The sequence below is a fragment of the Numida meleagris genome, chromosome 3 (genome assembly GCF_002078875.1).
Source record: "Numida meleagris isolate 19003 breed g44 Domestic line chromosome 3, NumMel1.0, whole genome shotgun sequence".
Taxonomy (NCBI): Eukaryota; Metazoa; Chordata; class Aves; order Galliformes; family Numididae; genus Numida; species Numida meleagris.
Window position 1 is genome coordinate 88,622,561 of NC_034411.1, and position 18,601 is coordinate 88,641,161.

The 18,601-nt window shown below is 40.8% G+C and overlaps 1 protein-coding gene across 1 annotated transcript; it reads left to right on the forward strand.

The window, feature by feature from the left end:
* KLHL31 (kelch like family member 31) lies at positions 2,863-6,894 on the forward strand. Its single transcript, XM_021392827.1, has 2 exons — positions 2,863-4,037; positions 5,844-6,894. The coding sequence occupies exons 1-2, from the start codon at positions 2,863-2,865 to the stop codon at positions 6,574-6,576; spliced, it is 1,908 nt and encodes a 635-aa protein (XP_021248502.1). The 3' UTR covers positions 6,577-6,894.

The following is an 18,601-nucleotide window of genomic DNA, read 5'->3' on the forward strand; positions in this document are numbered from 1 at the left end:
TCCCTTTGCCCAGAGGTAAGCAGCTCAGTGCAACAAAAAAACCCTACAATTCTATGTTTCTGTGGTTCTGTGAACTGAAGTGCCAGATTCTCCGTGGTGTTTCCTGCTGGGTATTTTAAATGCGTGTTCCCCAGAGCACACTGGCTTTTGCACACCCCACCCTCAGACGTCACCATTTCCAAGCACTGTTCAGGGAGCCCAGGCACCCAAAGCTGGGGAATCTGATGGTCACTCTACACTTACCTGGCACAAGCGTTACCTGGTGTGGACATGCCATCTTCACCTTCCCCTCCTTTTCGGCCTTGTACCTGAACACGTCATTTGTCCACATTTGCCCCCCTGGTTTCTGAAGGCCAGGCAGACTGAGGAAACTTAATGCCTGTGGCTGGGCAGAGGCAGGGAGCGAGGCACCGAGAGGAGGGGTCATTTTAAAGAGCACCCGAGCTCAGGCTGCGGTCTCTTTTGCTCACTGTGACAGCAAAGGGTCACAGTAGAAACCACAAGCTGGAACTTACCAGGTGGCCTCTGATCTTCCTCTCTTCTTTTTACCACCTTTCCTCTCTTTTGTCTTCTCATTTTTCCTAGGAAGAGGCAATTTCACTGGCAGCTTCTTGGACAGCTCTGAGACAACATATTTCTGAGGAGGGTAAGGGGTTTTTAACTCCTCACATTGATAGCGTTTAGAAGATAGCATATTAAAGGGGGGAAGGTCGTGTGTTTGAATGTGTTGTTTGGGGACTGTCAGTGTCCTTTGGCATGAGTTGTTGTTAATCTAAAGTAAATCAGGTGAAGGCAAACAGCTATAGAAAAGAAAATTATCCAGGGCTTTCAAAGCTCAGCAACGTGGATTTGTAACAGGATTGTTTGATTTGTTTCACTGGATCTGAATTTCCTGTAGCTTATGCACTTATGCACTGAACTAGCCAGCGCAATTTCTGCTGATGGAAAAGTAATTTTCTGGAAAAAACTTTGGAGAGCGGGCCTTTTTTAACAAAGAGCTTTAAATGTCACATATTTAAATAAGCTCTACAAGGACACGGTGAAGCAATAAGCATTAAGTGATGTATTTATTAAAATGTTCAAGTTATGGGCCTCTAAAAATATGTAGAACTACAAATCTGTCTGCCAAAATAATGTGTTGCCTTGCTAGCAATAAAGTTGTGGCTATTAGTATGTCCAAAGACACCCAGTAGTTTTGTTTTGCTTTTACTCTATGTCAACAATTATACATTACAGGGCAGATAGCACAGTTTTATTGCAAAAAGTTGCATTTGACAACGAAGTAGACTAAAGCACCAGATGCACCTCTGATTGAACCTGTCTTAAAATGGCAAGCTGCTGGGAGGTTGCTATTCTTGGAGGTGTCTCTGATAGCTCTCAACAGATGCAGCTCCTGGAATGCAGCCGGAGAGGGGGGAGGCGGGGAGCAGCTGACCCCCGTGCTGGGACCCAGACATTTGGGGACTGCAGCTTACGTCAGCACACGCTGACACTGACACTTCCAGCACACATGGCCTTCTCCCTCTGCTGCTGTGCACACAGTCATCACCCAGCAGAAGAAGAAAAAAATTCCTGGTACTCACAGGCAGCAACCATTCCTTTCTATAATTAAGTTACCAGTTTGTTACATGCTGCACGCTTAAGGGAAAATCAGTGTGCTGAGACTGAGATTGAAACATGACTGAACTTTTTTGAAGTTGATCTGAAACAGTCCAGAATGTTTTATCATGAAGCAGCATTTCTTTGTGTTCTGTCTACTATGAGCACAAGGATCACAAAGAAAATCAGCTTGAGTGAATTGTTTTAAAATCAATGGCTGTATCGAAGATAAATGTTTTAGTTGCATATATTGGAATGCTGATCTCAGCAATTCTGTTTTGACTCTGTTATTGAAGATCAGCACTTTCCTTCACTGTGTATTTGCATACATGGATATATATTTAGATTGCTCCTTGGAGAACTGCTTAAGAGCCATGAAACCTTGTGTTTGACAAAAGCCTGGCTCTTCATTTCAGCAAGGGTTGGAACTTGTCTGGAGTTGATAAGTGTAATTCAAATTCAAAATATGCATGACTTTTTTCAGATAAAAGTTAGACAGCATCTCTTCTCCCTCAATCTCCTGAAAATCCTAAAAACAACATTATAATGGTTTCAAATTACGGTCACTAAAATGCAGGGAGAGGGTCTCTGAGTATTTGCAAATCTGACATGGGAAATAGAAAATCATCAATTTCATATATTATAAAAAGTTGAAGCAATTTGGAGCAGATTTTAAATCTAAAATCAACGTAACACCATACGTAGAATTCACTTTCTTATTTTTTATGTTACTGTTCCTTAAGAATTTCCCCCACTCTTAGTATTTCCTGGTTAAACTCTGAATTCACTTACCTGTAAATCTGTACTAGTCCTGGAGTGTGGATGAACAGAACTAGGGGCCCATGTTTTTCTTGTACTTCAGATCTAGAACCTAGCTGACTTCAGAATTGTGCACTCTGGCATACTCATTTAATGTTTATTAGGAATGCAATTTAACTCTTTGAATGCGTTGACAATAAGGTATTACTATTATTTTGATCTCATTATTAAAAGAAAAGGAATTGCGACATTACTTGTAGATGTATTCTTCATGATTTGAATATCCATTGTTACGAATAAGCAGCTACATTACCATCCAGGAGAGTATAACAGTTCACAGAGAGGTAGACTATCCTGTGTATTTTGGTTTTGTGGCATTTATATGTATTGACAAAGGTTAGATTTGTTGCATAATCAGATATTAAATTTCACAACTGCAGTGTGGCTCTAAACATTTTCAATTTATTTTTAGCGAGCTCTTGGCTGTAATATTTCATTGCAGTCATGGCACCTAAGAAGAAGAATGTGAAGAAGAACAAAGCAGCAGATATCAATGAAATGACTATCATTGTGGAAGATGGCCCCCTCAGTAAACTAAATGGCTTGAATGGACTCTTAGATGGAGGCAATGGTTTCAGCTGCGTCTCATCTGAAGTTTCTGACTCATCATATAGCCCAAATCTCTTGGAAGGTCTAAGCAGAATGAGACTAGAAAATTTCCTTTGTGACTTGACTATCAGTACCAAAACCAAATCTTTCAGTGTTCATAAGGTGGTGATGGCTTCAATCAGTGACTACTTTCACAACATCTTAAAGAAAGATCCATCCACTCAAAGAGTAGACCTCAATGATGTATCCCCATTGGGCCTAGCTACTGTTATCACCTATGCTTACACTGGAAAGCTTACTCTCTCACTTTATACAATAGGTAGTATTATTTCCACAGCAATTTATCTTCAGATTCACACCCTTGTAAAGATGTGCTGTGATTTTCTAACCCAAGAAATCAGTGTTGAGAATTGTATGTACATTGCTAATATTGCAGAAACATATGGACTAAAAACAACCAAGGAAGCTGCACACAAATTTATTAGAGACAACTTCATTGAATTTTCAGAGACAGATCAGTTCTTAAAGCTTACTTTTGATCAGATTAATGAACTTCTTGCAGATGATGACTTGCAGTTGCCTTCTGAAATTGTTGCATTCCAGATTGCAATAAAATGGCTGGAATTTGACCAAAAAAGAGTAAAGTTTGCTGCTGATCTCTTAGGTAACATTCGTTTTGGTACTATCTCGGCTCAAGACCTCGTCAATTATGTCCAAACTGTTCCGAGAATGATGCAGGATGCAGATTGCCATAAGCTCCTGGTAGATGCCATGAACTATCATTTGCTTCCCTATCATCAGAATACACTTCAGTCTAGAAGGACAAGGATTCGTGGAGGTTTCAGAGTGTTAGTTACCGTTGGCGGACGCCCTGCTCTAACAGAAAAGTCTCTTAGCAGAGACATCTTATACAGAGATCCTGAAAACGGATGGAAGAAGCTTAGTGAAATGCCCGCTAAAAGTTTTAACCAGTGTGTGACAGTGATGGATGGATTTCTCTATGTGGCCGGTGGGGAAGACCAGAATGATGCCAGGAACCAAGCCAAGCATGCAGTCAGCACTTTCTGCAGGTAACTAGTTGTTTGTTTGTTTGTTTTTAATAATACTTATTTACTCCACGCAGTGCAGGGAGATAGGCCAAGCTGAACTGTGACATGCGGTGTGATCTGATCAGATGTATAGAAGGACAGCGTGGAGGAGCCATGGACGTTATTCTTTATTGAATTTTGAATGAACAGAAAAGTGCAACTGAAATATGCAATAACTTCAGCATGATGCACAATGAGAAATGAGGAAGTGAAAGAAATGAGTAAGGGAGGTTCTAAAGTAGCATTAAAATGCATGAAATCAGATGAGACTTTAAATTTCAAGAGCTGATGACACCTCACAGAAAATTCTGAAAAATACTCTGATATATTATGATTCCGATTTTCTATGCATCACCCATCATGTTTTTAACAGCTCTTATCCTGCATTTCATATCCTTTAACTTTTGATTTACAAAGAGTTTAGAAACAACGAAGGCTGAATGTCTCTCTTACAAGATACTCCGAACAATACCCTGCTTACAGTTCTTATCTGTAGTCATCCAAGAACTGCACAAGTGGCAGCAAATACAGAGTGCATAACCGAATATGCAGTAGTCAAATTAATGGTGATGGTTTTTAAATAGCTCAGCCTAAAAGCTAGTGCACATAAGAGCACATCATAGTTTGAAGCAGGAGTTGAAAAAACTCATCTTCTATCTAGTAACAGACTATGGGCACGCAGTGCCAATATGCAGCCCACCAGTGCTTCCTTTTCTACTCCCAGAAAAGAACATTCAGATAACTTATCCCAAAGAGGTCCACCAACATATAAAATTAATGGAAAATGAAAGTTATCTTGATCATTTCTATTGTGTAATCTAATTTATCAGAAAAAAATATACCACATAAAGGAGATTACACTGTTGCTTTCCAAGCTTCTGCCTCTGAGCTATGCCTCGAAGCTATGCCCCAGTCGTGTGCTTGGTGCAAACCAGGATTGTGTGGAGGAGGTGCTGGAATCCTTGTTGTCTTCTCAGTGTTCTGCTACCTCTTCTGCCATTAACTTTGGAAATGCTAATTAACATGAACGTCTGTGAACTTGCTTTCAGAGCTACCAATAACAATGATATATAAGAGCTAACAATTACTATTTACTCTCCCATAGTCTTTTTCTCACGTGATTCACTGGTCCACTCAGCATACAACAGGAAAAATGTATAGGTTTACTAATGTACCTTACAAAACTACTTATCCTAAGAAATTGTAATTTTCTATTTGCTACTTCAAAATTGCTTAGTGAATCATCAAGGACAGAGAATGTTATTTAAGATAGGTATAGTATTAGGAAACAAAGATGTTCTCTCCACTTAAATCTTAATTGATGGAAGTGGCAGGAAGAAACACCATTTAGAAAGTACTAAGTGGATGCTAACACAAATCAGCTCCCAGCGCCTTTTAAAACTCAGAGTTAATTTTGACAGCCTTTCCGTAGGCTTAAATTGCAGAATGTTAGAATTTCTACTGTATGTTAAAAGTGTCACTTTCTGATATTACAAAGAGGTTATTTTACAAACTCAATTTTCAGAAAAGAGTTGGATTTATTTTATTGAAATAATACTGGTTGTGAATGGTATAAACACATTTTAATCAATTAAGAACTAAATTTATTTGGAAATTTAAGCAGGGATAGCAGTTTCACTCCATTGACTTCTACTGGGCTAAACAAATAGCTAAACACAATATTGATTTAGCATTCCTCAACCACAGCAGTAGTGGGACAGATATAGAACTGTGGAATTTACCAGAGCTGCGTGTGAGATGATCAACCTCTGTTTTTAATGCTTGTAGATATGATCCTCGTTTCAACACCTGGATTCACCTGGCAAATATGAATCAGAAGCGTACCCACTTCAGCCTGAATGTATTCAATGGCCTCCTTTTTGCAGTGGGTGGTCGCAACTCGGAGGGTTGTCTCTCCTCAATGGAGTGCTATGTGCCTGCAACTAATCAGTGGCAGATGAAGGCACCCCTGGAGGTGCCCCGCTGCTGCCATGCCAGTGCTGTGGTGGATGGTAGGATCCTGGTTACGGGAGGTTACATTAATAATGCTTACTCTCGTTCAGTGTGCATGTATGACCCCAGCAATGATAGCTGGCAAGATAAGTCCAGCCTTAGCACCCCACGAGGGTGGCACTGTGCCGTGTCCCTGCTGGAGAGGGTATATGTCATGGGTGGGTCTCAGCTGGGGGGGAGAGGGGAAAGGATCGACGTTCTACCTGTGGAGTGTTACAGCCCTTACACAGGGCAGTGGAGTTATGTGGCACCCCTTCAAACCGGAGTTAGCACAGCCGGCGCTTCAATGCTGAATGGGAAAATTTACTTAGTGGGGGGCTGGAATGAGATAGAGAAAAAATATAAGAAGTGTATTCAGTGCTATAACCCAGATCTCAATGAGTGGACGGAGGAAGACGAGCTGCCTGAAGCCACTGTGGGAGTATCCTGTTGTACTGTATCCATGCCCAACACCAAGACAAGGGAGTCCAGGGCAAGCTCAGTCTCTTCTGTACCAGTCAGTATTTAAATGTCGGTCAAACCAGCAACCAGTACAAATGTTTACCAGCATAGCAGTATAATTAACCCTTTAAGTAGCATTTATGAGCTTATACAGAAAAAACAATTGGCTTTGCAACAGTTTTAACGCTGCAAATTTGCCAGTTTTCATGACCTTTAAGACAGGTGGTGTGAAACAGCCTATTAGGGAAAAGATGAATTTTCTTAGCAGGAAGAGAGTTAAGCCATAACTGTAGAGGGAATTTCATTCTGTTCCTGACTTTGCCACTGACTCACTGTGTTATCTGTGGCAAATCATTTACTTTCTTTGTGCCTTGGTTTCCTTACCTGTAAAATAGGGATAAATTTGCTTCAGAAGATTGTTGTGAGGCTTTTTTTTAATACTAAGTTTTAAATGCTTTCTGAACTCAGAAATCAAATATTGGTAGTAATAAATCTCAACAGAAATTAGAACTGTGCCATGTTATCATGAAATTGGTCCATTTCGTTATTTTTTAAGCTTTTTATATTTTGAGAAAAAAAAAGGAAAAAGAAAAAAAGAAAGAAAAAAACAAAAAAAATTGTATATAGCATGTGCATACTTTACTTTTGAGAGCAGTGATATTCACAGAAAAATTTTCAAAACTTTTTCTCCTTCAGAAGCTAGTAAGAGATCTCTATCTTCTGCTTGAGAGCCTTTAATTCTCTTATCTGATGCTGTGACATGGCTTTCAAAACCTAAATCCACAAAATACATTAGCTCCTGTAAGCATTATGGCCAGCCCCGAGGTCTTCTTTGGGTGCTATGTTGCTCTCCTGGACTCCATTTGTACACCATGGAATAGACACCCACCTCCTCCTCCTCATGTGAGAGAGACTCTCCTGTAATTCAAGATGGAAGATATGAAGGCCATCCAGTGTGTTTCCTTCTGCTCCTACTCTACCCCACCTGTGTAGAAATGTACCTCTGGGTTGTCTTCTCTTCTGAGAAGGCCCGTGCCCATGCCAGAAGCTAGTAGGTGCCACAACAGGGACAAAATCTTGAAGCGGAGTTCATGCTAGGAGGCACCAAGGGCTAAATGGTATCTCAAGATGGAGAAAGTGCACGGAGCATCTCTCCTAATCTGTACTGTTCTGAAAAAAAATTCCCTGTGAGGTTATGAACAAGGGCTAAATAAAGACTGCAGGATCTGCTTTTAAGCAAAGATATACATGTGGAAAACCATGAATCATGGGAAACTGGATGAAATCAAAGAGACTTTCCTCAATAGTAACAAAGAGAGATCTTAACACCTTTCTTACCAGGTGTAGGCACAACATCACACAAACTAACCTTTTTCTAGACATACCATTAAGTATCTCCTTTTGAATTCTTTGTTACAGCCCTATTTATATTTTGAGGAGTTCTTAGTCACATTTTCCAAAGGGTAGACTAATGCTGTGCTTGTTGAACCCTGTGGAGTTTCCCCAGTGAGTGAAGTCTCTGCTCAACTCGGATTAATTTCCAAGAACTCTTTTTTCCTAATCTTAGCACACAGTGGAGGAATTAAGTATGATACCTAATCCTATTCATGTAGTCAAAGGGATATGCAGCCCACAAAGTCCCCAGAGGATTTGATTCTGAAGGACTGCTGTCGGTATAATACGTCTACATCTTTATATTTGAGAAGGAAAGAAGCAAAGCTAGAAAATAAAATGATTTAATATAACCAGAAGGGTAAAAATTCACTCAAATGATACAATAGTTTATCTCATTTGCAAAAGAGAAATGCTCTAAAATTGTCTGTACATGCAGACTTTGTTGAGACAAGCATTTAAAGGACTCTCCTACTCCGCACTTTGTACCTTTCTTACAGCTCCATACTAAGCATGACACAGTGTTAGAGATGATGTAACTCACCCTGTCCATTGCAATTACACTGAATGATACTAGGTCCTATTTTCCAGTTCTAAGTCAGAATTCACATCTGAATCCTGACTGCAGACATTTAAATCCCAAATTCAATTTCTGAGTACCGCACGCTATTAGAATATACTGCATTACAATGACCTGTAGTCAGAGTACCAGTCATCTTGTTTTGGTCAATTTGATTTGCATTTAGTTATCCTTTACCTTGTCTAATCCAAATGAATAATAATTCAAACCAAGTCACAGAACAAAACATGGAATTATATAACAGAGTAGGATTACTATGTTTTAAACACAAAAATACTGTTCCTGCCCACTCCAGTCAAAAACATTCCCATGGGTGAGAGCAACATCTCTCCTTTCTCAAAGTCGTGATCAAATGTTCCATACAGAAGTATTTAAGATGCTCTTTGAAAAATCCTTCTGCTCCAATAATTTTTTTTGCCAAATTATAGTACTATTAGATGTAGTTGCTTATCCACCCAGGTCAATGAAGAAACAAATTCCCTTATATCTGTATATATATGCTAGTTATTTAGTGGTTCTAGGGTACCCATTAAGACGGTATTTAGGAATTGAATAAACAATCGCTTGGCCTCAGATAAATATGGGATAAAATTCTGTCATATGCAAGCATCTCTTTTTTCCCTTTAGGAATTCAGGTCCCAAATGATGTTAGTAGTCAGATGTTACTGCATGCTTTCCTCTTTTGTGAACCAACACTTTCTGTACTTCAACACCAATCTTCTGGTTTTGGATATAAATTTATTTGTGAATGATGGGCTAAGTGCAATGAAACTACTCTCGTACTACTTAAAGGGTTAAAAACACTGGGGTCCAAATCCTTTTCATCTTATTCACAAAAAAAGTTCCATTGACTTCTCTGGGACTATTGAATAAGGTGTATAGGATTTAAAACTCTTGGCCAAATTCTGGCAGAACAATACATATAGATGGCTGCAAAACTGTCATACCCAGAGGGAAGATTGACTTCTCAGCCCTCACTGCCCTTGGCCACAGCAAGTCTATAAGGAAGTGTCCTGGGACAGGAGTCAACCACTGGCCACGTGTTTCTTCCATTGTACAAACTAGGCACATAATATAGGCAAAAAATCTTAGGTAGATCAATAAAAGACATTGTTATCATTATAGCACTTCAGTGTGGCTTTATATTTTCATTCTTTTCTGTAAACATCTGTTTAGGCTTCAACTGCACATTGAGCCAGGATTTGGCCCTTAATATGTGACAATATCAGCTGAACTTAATATTATTCTGATCATACCAACGTACTGAGCTAATTGTGACATTTTTATGTACAATCTCATTTTGTTAGAACTGTAAAAAGTGGTTTGTATGTTTTGTGTTATGGAACAGTGTCCTTTCATTGTTCGGTACCATATTTTCAATCTCCAAATATTTAATAAGAAAATCTCAGTTGAACTTGAAATATTGTGTATCCCAAAAAGAAAATTTCAAATGCAGTTTAGGAAGTACCGTATACAGTAATATTAAGTACAGTAGAACTTCCAGCTGTATGAGACACAGGTTGCTAGAACACTACAAGGATCTTCCTTAATGCTATAGTAATATTGAAAAAAACAATGTTGTCTTCAAAATTCCTTATTCCCGTGCACGTATAGTCTATAACATCTGTGCTTCCAAGGAACTGAAACCTGAAAATGATCTCTCTTTAGTCTGTGTGTTAAACAATTTGATAACGTTTGGTTTTCTTGTTTAATAATGGTTGTATAGGTGCGTGGGAGAGTGTGTTGTAAGGTTGCAAATGAGAAGCTTACTGTTGGAAAGTGATGCTGAAAGGGAGATTTTGTGCATAGTCCTTAACCACGATGAGACCATGACCATTCCTGAAGTTAACCTCTAAGATGAGTCAAGAGTCCACTAAGCTTAAGTGCCAACTTCTAGCTGGTCAAAGAGGGGAGTAGTCAAAATTAGCATCAACGAAAGCTACAAGGTGTTAAAAAGTGTTGTGTGTTGAGATTTTTAAATGGCAGTTCTTGCAGGAAAAAGTACATGGTTAATTAAATGACTGGAGACCATCCTTTATATTATCCTTAAGCCTAGATTCACTGATCCTACAGCTTTAACTCTTTCAAAACCCGCAATGGGTTTAGGGGGACTTTTTCCCTAGTAACAGCATTTTCCCTAGTAACAACAATAAGTTTCTAGCTGCAAACCTGACAGTCATAAATATAGCTGTATGAGTACGTATCCCATTTTGAACACAGTGGGGCCTCTTATATATATACATATATATATAATATATGTATTATATATATTCTCATGCATTAATGTTTGGAAAAGTAAATTACAAGAAATAAATGCATGAGTCCATAAGAATTAATATCTAATAAAGGCCAACATGGAGGTATGTGTTCAGTATTACCATTCAAATACCTACTTTTACCATACATGCACATGAAATTTTTACAGACTAGATTTCCCCATAAGGATTATTTCCTTGGGGATATCTGTTCAGTGAAATCCCGTGTAGGCTTCAAGGTTTTCTGTGCAACACACAGGATTGGAGATGCAAGAAGATCCAGACAGTAGAAAGCAGAAGATGGAGCCCCCTAGCACAGTCAGGAGATTAAGATTTTGATCCCACGTCTCAAGGATGTTTGAGAAATACATGCTGGAAGGAAATATCTGCTTCAGCATGCACCTTTCCATAAGCAGCCTTTGTGTTACATAACTGAAATTGGCCAACTTTTCTTATGAAAACCAAGGCTCAGTTTTCTATTGACTGTAATTTCCTTTCTCAGTTGAATAGAATTTTCAACTTACCATAACCTGGGCTTACCCAAGCTGGGAAATATTTTTGAAGTTCTGAATCTACCTGGTTGGAGAATGAAGGTGAAGCCAATAGACCTTCAACAGTCTCCTGACATTTTTGTAATGAGTCTTCTCATCCTTTTGTCAAAGATCTGCTTTATACAAGTAATGAAAAACATTTTCATGAACAGATTTGTACTCTGATTCCTCCATGCGGGAAGAGAATCTCTTGCCCCTTTTTATTTTCCCTTTTTCTGTCCATTATTGAGTGATTCTCTCACGAGCAACCAAAGCAGATGCATACAGTTCATAAAAGCTCATCTGTGAATCTAATTTTTAAAAAAATCTCTTTGTCGGTGGCTGTGGCAAAGAAAAGGTCATATTCTAGAATGCTTTTTGGAAAAAAGGGGTGAACAATGAGTCGCAGGTGCTCATTTTTAAAATGTGGCACTGCTAAGAGCTCTATTCCCAGTAGTTCCCTAAAAGACAAAGGAAAATACATGCAATTCTGTATAGCTTGAGTGAGAGATTCAGATAATATCAGATGAGTTTTGCCATGCAAAATACTAGTATGATCATTGGTTTCTCAATGGAAATTAAATTCTCAGTAAACGTATAGACAGTAAACTTATGAGGAATACATCATAAATATCTGTTGGTAAGAATGGGAGCACACACGTTTAGATACACTGGGTGTTACACTGGCTGCTTCCTTGGCAGTTTTGTTGTCAACAAGTTAAAAAGATAATTTATTTGTGTAAAGCATTTCCCTGGCTTATAAGTGTTAGACATACTGCTATACAAATAGGTTTTCTAATTATACACTCTAAGGATGAACTGTGATAAATACATGGGAACATATTTCAACAGAAAAATCTATACATGTAATGTGAGAATGTTACTACTTAAAAATCAAAATTTGTAGTGCAGCAGTTGTTAAGTGGAATAAAACAGCATGTCAGTATTTTTCATTGTATGCTTCAAATAAAACTGTTGACATGTAGAGCGAATTATTTTTGTTCTCAAGTCCATTTGTAACTCTGGGACTGTCTTTTTATCAGGCTAACCCCTGGCTGCAGTTTAAATATCCTTTGTATTCCAAGCCGATCACCTCTCCCATACCAGCTAATTGGCATGTTTGTCATATGCTGACTGTCAAACCACAGTCATGGTGAGCTACACAGGATGACGCTGGCACCATTTGTATCCTATCTTTTTCATCTCTTTCACAAGAAAAAAACTTTTGTTTATAACAAAGCATTTCACAGTAATTTTTCATCATCCAAATGCCTAACAACAAAAGATAACAGAGTATGTGTGTGACGAGCAATCTGACATATTTTCCTTTTCACTGTATGAGTAACATTATCGAAAATAAAAGCATCTAAGTTTTTGGGGGAAAAAAATTCGTCACAATTCTAAAAGACAATTAAATTGTTCCTTATGAGAGGTTTTGATGTATTAAAAAGTGTTCCCCGAGTTTTGACAACAAGGGCTTGCTTCAAAGCACAATTTGGCAGTCCGTGGATGTCCAAGACAGCTTGATGAGACTGCTGAACAAGAACGTGACCTGCATGCAATTTTGCGCACCACAATAAAAGAAGAACATAATCTGTTAGAGAGTGTCCCAAGGAGGGCTACAAAGATGGAGGAGGGTCTGGAGGACAAGAGATGTGAGGAGCAGCTGAGGTCCCTTGGTGTGTTCAGCCCAGAGCAGAGGAGCTGAGGGGAGGTGTCATGCAGGCCGCAGCTCCTCACAGGGAGTGGAGGGGCAGCGCTGAGCTCTGCTCTCTGGTGACAGTGACAGGGCCAAGGGAGCTGCATGGAGCTGTCAGGGGAGGAGTGGGTAAGGATTAGGGAAAGATTCTTCACCAGAGGGCGGTGGGCATGGAACAGGCTGCCCAGGGCAGTGAGCATGGCACCAAGCTGCCAGAGTACAAGGAGTGCTTGCACAGTGTTCTCAGACACAAGGTTTGAATTTTGGGTGATCCCATATGGATCAAGGTGTTGGACTCAGTGATCCTCAGGACACTCTATGATTCCGTGAATCATGCACCTCTGAAGCAGCAGCTGGGTTCCTGTGATCTGACAAGATGTTACCTGCCTGCGGTTATGCTCACCTGCACATCAAGCCTGAAAGTCAGGACTCAAGAGTCTAAATGTACTCCTCTGGTGTATTCTGACATGCCCTGGACTCCATCTGCTGTGGTTTTTCCACAGGTCCCATGTCCTAACTGCCAGCCTTAAGCAGATGTCGCAGGTGGCGTAAGGTGTCTCAGCTGGCATGAGGTATTGATTTGTGAGTCACTTGTAGAAGGGGATTAATTTCCCCAAGTATAGGCATTTTATGTCATTTCCAACACTGCAGGGCACGCCAGCTATTCTCTGCTTGTCAGTTCAGAAGTAGGCAGCCATCCTGTTGATATCTCAACACATCAACAAGTCCTGGCTGCCTTGGGTACCTACAGTGTCTCAAATTTGCTGAAGCCCTCATTCAAAAAGATGTCCTGACTTGTGAGTTATAATTAATATAACTTACTGTAATTACCCTACATAAATCTACTATCAAAATTTACATTAGCTCTTAGCTCAAAATTTATGTTAGCCTTTCTTAGGTCAAATCCTCATAAGAGCATTATTCAAAAGCTAAGTGTAAACGTCATTTTCTTCAGGGGAGAGGTCTATTCAAAGTAGTGACGTCTGACTTTGGCCCAGTACAGTAAGATACAATGTTGTTACCTCTTGATGATGACCTGGCTGGTAATTTACCAGTCTAAGTACAGTGGTGCAAAAGTTCTTAGGGAATAAATAGATCCCTAGAGCATGCAACTTATATTTCATCTGGTTAATGGTGTGAAGCAGAAAGCAAAAGATTCAGGGAGCCCAGATGTAGAACTTCTGTCCGGCAAGCACGAAATGTTGATGTTTATGTGTAAAGCATTTCCCAGTGATCCTCAGTTATCTACAATCTTTAAAGACTTAAATCTTTAATGGTGTCAGATTTGTTTTTTCATGTGAATAATGCTGTTGCTGGAGAAAAGGACAGTGTTGCCTTGCTTGGCATAAGCAAATGGCTTTGTATAGAGTCATAAGCTATAGAAAGAGACTCAGTATAGGATATGTTATTCACCTACTCAAAGCAGAGCTTTGCCATTTGTTTGTAAGGAAACATAACCAAGATCACAGCAGCCTGAGAGGGATGACCTACTCCTGTTGTGCAGAATGGGAAGAGCAAGTCTCTCCCTTGACCCCTTGTCAAAGCTCATAGCACATAGATCCCAACCTCTCAGAGGGAATGAGGCTGGTGTGGCATTGCTGTGCCCAAGCCATAAAATGTGCTACTGCCATATCTCACCTCTAGATGAGTTCTTCCATAAGCCAGAGAGAGCGGAACAGGGAAAAAATGTTAAATTTCCAACTCAGTCCTTTACAGCAACACCCTATCCTTGATCTGTTGAGAGCAGAAAGAGAAATGATCATCTGCAGCTGTTAAAAAAAAAAAAGGTAGTAACTAGCAGAGTATCACTACAACTTAGAACCTGTCTCTGAGCTGGCAAACCCTTCATGCTCTGGCTGGGATCTTCAAAATAGCCCAAATAGCTGGAGTAGAAATAATAACGCTAAGTGGTGTTAAAGGGTAAAAAAAAGCAAAGAACCATGTAAATGACTGCTGCAAGCTAAAGTAGAGCAGATAAAAAATCAGGGGTGTTTTTGAGGAAGCAAAGTACGGGAATCAAGCCATGAATTTATTGCGGTAAAAACTGCTGAAAGTTTTTGTAAATAAACCATGGTATAAGAGGCAAAGATTTTAAGCAAGTCTTGCCAAATGCGTTATTTGGCAGTATCACTAAAGTTAAAAAAAAAAAAACAAAAAAAAAAAACCACAGAGTAAAGTAAACATTGGCTGCATTCTTATTGCATTTGCCTTGTTACTTAACGGTCCAAAAAACATTGTTTTTCTGTATTCCAGACACATTTCAGAGATGATTATGCTATCATTTTCCTTCAAAACCAGTGAAATATTATGAATGAAATATTCACTTAGGGAATGCTGTTTTTCCCTAAATTATCCAAAATGAAGCTGTAGGACTTGCACAGATTTATGGTGTTCATTATGCCAATGTGTAATGGTCTATAAATCGATATGTTTCTTCTTTCTGCAAAATACTAACAAGATAAATACAACCTAAATCTAAGGCACTGCATTGTCTCTCATCTGAAGGTCACTGTGTATCTTTAAGCAAAATCCCCATGTAGCAACATGAGCGCAGCCATGAAAACTAATAGGACCAAGTGGAGAAGACTGCTTTTATCTTCTGCCATTTATGTATGGGATTATTCTGAGCCAAACAGTGAATTTGTTGAAGTTACTTATCACAGAATCACAGAACTGCAGGAGTTGGAAGGGACCTTGAGAGACCATCGAGTCCAACCCCTCTGCTAAAGCAGGTTCCCTACAGTAGGTTGCACATGTAGACATCCAGATGGGTCTTGAATATCACCATAGGAGACTCCACAACTTCTCTGGGCAACCTGTTCCAGTGCTCCATCACCCATTACCATAAAGAAGTTCTTCCACATGTTAGTACCAAACTGCCTATATTCAAGTTTTAGGCCATTACTCCTTGTCCTATCACTATATATCACTGAGAAGAGCCTGGCCTCATCCATTTGCCTCCCACTTCCCTTTAGATATTTATAAATATTAATCAAATTTCCCCTCAGTCTTCTTTTCCCCAGGCTGAACAGACCCAGGTTGCTCAGCCTTTCCTCTTAAGGGAGATGTTCCAAGCCCTTAACCATCTTGTGGCCCCCTGCTGGACTTCCTATAGATCCCTGTCTTTTCCAAAGTGGGGAGCCCAGAACAGGATGTAGTGCTCCAGATGTGGCCTCACCAGGGCAGAGTAGAGGGGGAGGATCACCTCCCTTGACCTGCTGGCCATGCACTTTTTAATGCACCCCAGGATGCCATTGGCCTTCTTGGCCACAAGGGCACCCTGCTGGCTCAAGACCAACCTGTTGTCCACCAGGACACCCGAGTCCTTCTCCACAGAGCTCCTCTCCAGCAGGTCAGCCCCTAACATGTACTGACGCATGCAGTTATTCCTAAAAATTTATCTAAACAAAAAGAAAAAATCAGAATAAAAGTGTTGCAGCATGTAACTCATGTTCATATCACTTAAAGCAGACAGAGAACAAAAAATAGAATCAGAGAATCACCACCATGCTCACTAACCATGTCCCTCAGTGCCACACCTGGCACTGCTATCTTTTAAATGAAGTGAAGATGATTGTACGGGGAACATCTTTGATATGGCAGCACTCCAGAATAGCATCGACCCCGTGCTGCTTTCCTGAGCTAAAAGCTAAAGCAGCCGGGCTTCTCTTAGCCGAGGTTAACGTCAGCGATGCGCTGCTCACTCCAGCGGACTGAAATCAATCCTCAGCTCAGTGCAGCGGCTGATCCTCGCGCGTTCCCGACGAGCTGGAGCGGGACCGCTGCTCCCGCCGCCCCGCGCCATGGCGGCTCCGGGACGCAGGAGGGCAGCAGCAGGAAGGACACGAGCCGGCGCGCTGCGGCAGCGCGGGGCCTGGCGTGTGCCAGCAGAAAGACGGTGACAAAGAGGGGGAATCCAGAAGGAAAGCCGGAAAACTCTTATTTCGGACAGGAATGCTGGTGGTAGCGGTGAGGTTGGATAAAGAGGAGGAAAAGCAAAGACGATAGTTATATTGTGTAAAAAAAATGCCAGCGGCGGCCTGCCCTCTTTCCTTCAGCTCCTGTCCACCTCTGTGCAAACACTTTGGTAGCAGTCTGTGACTCGGGAGGACCCCAGCGGGGTGGTAAACGACCTGAAAAACATGCAGGTGTTCAGCGAGGGGGAGCCGAACGATTCCGAGTCAATAACATCGCAGTACGCAGTGATGCAGGAAGGTGGACAACATCCTCCTCAGTTAGCTTTCTTAGCTCTGGGATGAAATTCAGGCAGCCACAAGAGAGCATCATTCCCACAGCAAATAGGACACAGCTCTGTCTAGGGAGGATGCACAGCTTACCTCCTTTGGGCTCACAGCGGGAACTTTGTTGGTATGTTCCAGATCTGTGGTCCCTACCTCCAACCTAAATGAAAGTTCCTCTGTCTGCTCTGCCAGAGTTAGTTCCAGTGGGACTACATAATATTTATCCCCACCGGAGAGGGAGGGTGCTCAGATGTATTTTCTGCCTCCCAACTCAGTGCCCTAAATGGCTGCTCCAGGACAATGTTTACAAGAACATTTTTTGCTTCCATCTCAGTGCAACATGGATGTGCTTTTGGGAAATTACTGAAGTTTAGGAGCTGGGAAAAACAGATCTTTCCCAGGTTACTGGGAGGACGGTGCAGCCAACAGATTTATGGCCCAGCTGCTTCTCTGAAGCTCATGTGCTGGTCACTGCATACACTTGAGTGTTCAGCCAGAGAATTATAGCTTGCTATAATAAGAATGTTCTGCTTTCCATTAGATCACACTCACTGCAACAACAGCAAATGAACTGAAGCAGCCAGCAGAGCTGTCAGTGACATTTCAGGGGTCTCTTTTCTTCATTGTTGGCGTCAAAGAAGTCCTGGTAAAAGGACACCTCGGCGGCAGTATCGGAAGTAACAGATCAGCTCTTCTGAAGGAAGAAGAGAGGTCCCAGGCCAGGTGAACAGCAAAAACTCCAAGAATTTTAGCAAAACTAGAAAAAAGTGATAGCGGATATCATAATTCATGTACTAAAATTCAACGCAGAACTCTCTCATGGTGTTATGTGAGTAATAAATAGCACTCTCCACTTTTAACAGCGATCTGAATACTTCTTTATCAAAAAACGCTTTGAAACAAGAGATGGGCACATTTCCTGGACTGACGTTGTTGAAGGGAGTGATGAAAAAGATAACAGTTCACCCCGCAGAAGCAGAGCAAGTTTGGGCCACACTGCCAGAAGTTGGAGTTTGTGTCAGAAACAAGTGTTCCAAGAATTTCTGTGTGATCTTATCTCTTTGGAGGGACAGAGCACTCAGAAGAGGCCGGATATATCATGCAAGTTATGAAACTGAGTAGTCGCAGGCATTATCTGTCAGGAAACCCAAATGTTTTTTTATCTGCCATAGCTCCTTTGAAGCAGCCAATGCAGCCATATCAAGTGACTTATTCAGTCACTCACAAGGTCCTACTTTAGGAAGAGCTGAACTGCTCTTCAGGCTTTACTTACAGTATTGGCTAGACTCATGATTCACCCCTATGTATCCAGCACTGGGAGGGTGTCCTGGCTGGCACCCAGCTGCTCCAAAAGGGCATGGGTTTCCCCTGTAACTTCCCCTGTCAGTGACAGCC

Bases quoted from the DNA above. Each gene is read 5' to 3' on its own strand.
- KLHL31 (XM_021392827.1), top strand. From the start codon at position 2,863: ATGGCACCTAAGAAGAAGAATGTGAAGAAGAACAAAGCAGCAGATATC. The intron at 4,038-5,843 runs GTAACTAGTTGT...TAATGCTTGTAG, and splicing joins GCAGTCAGCACTTTCTGCAG to ATATGATCCTCGTTTCAACA.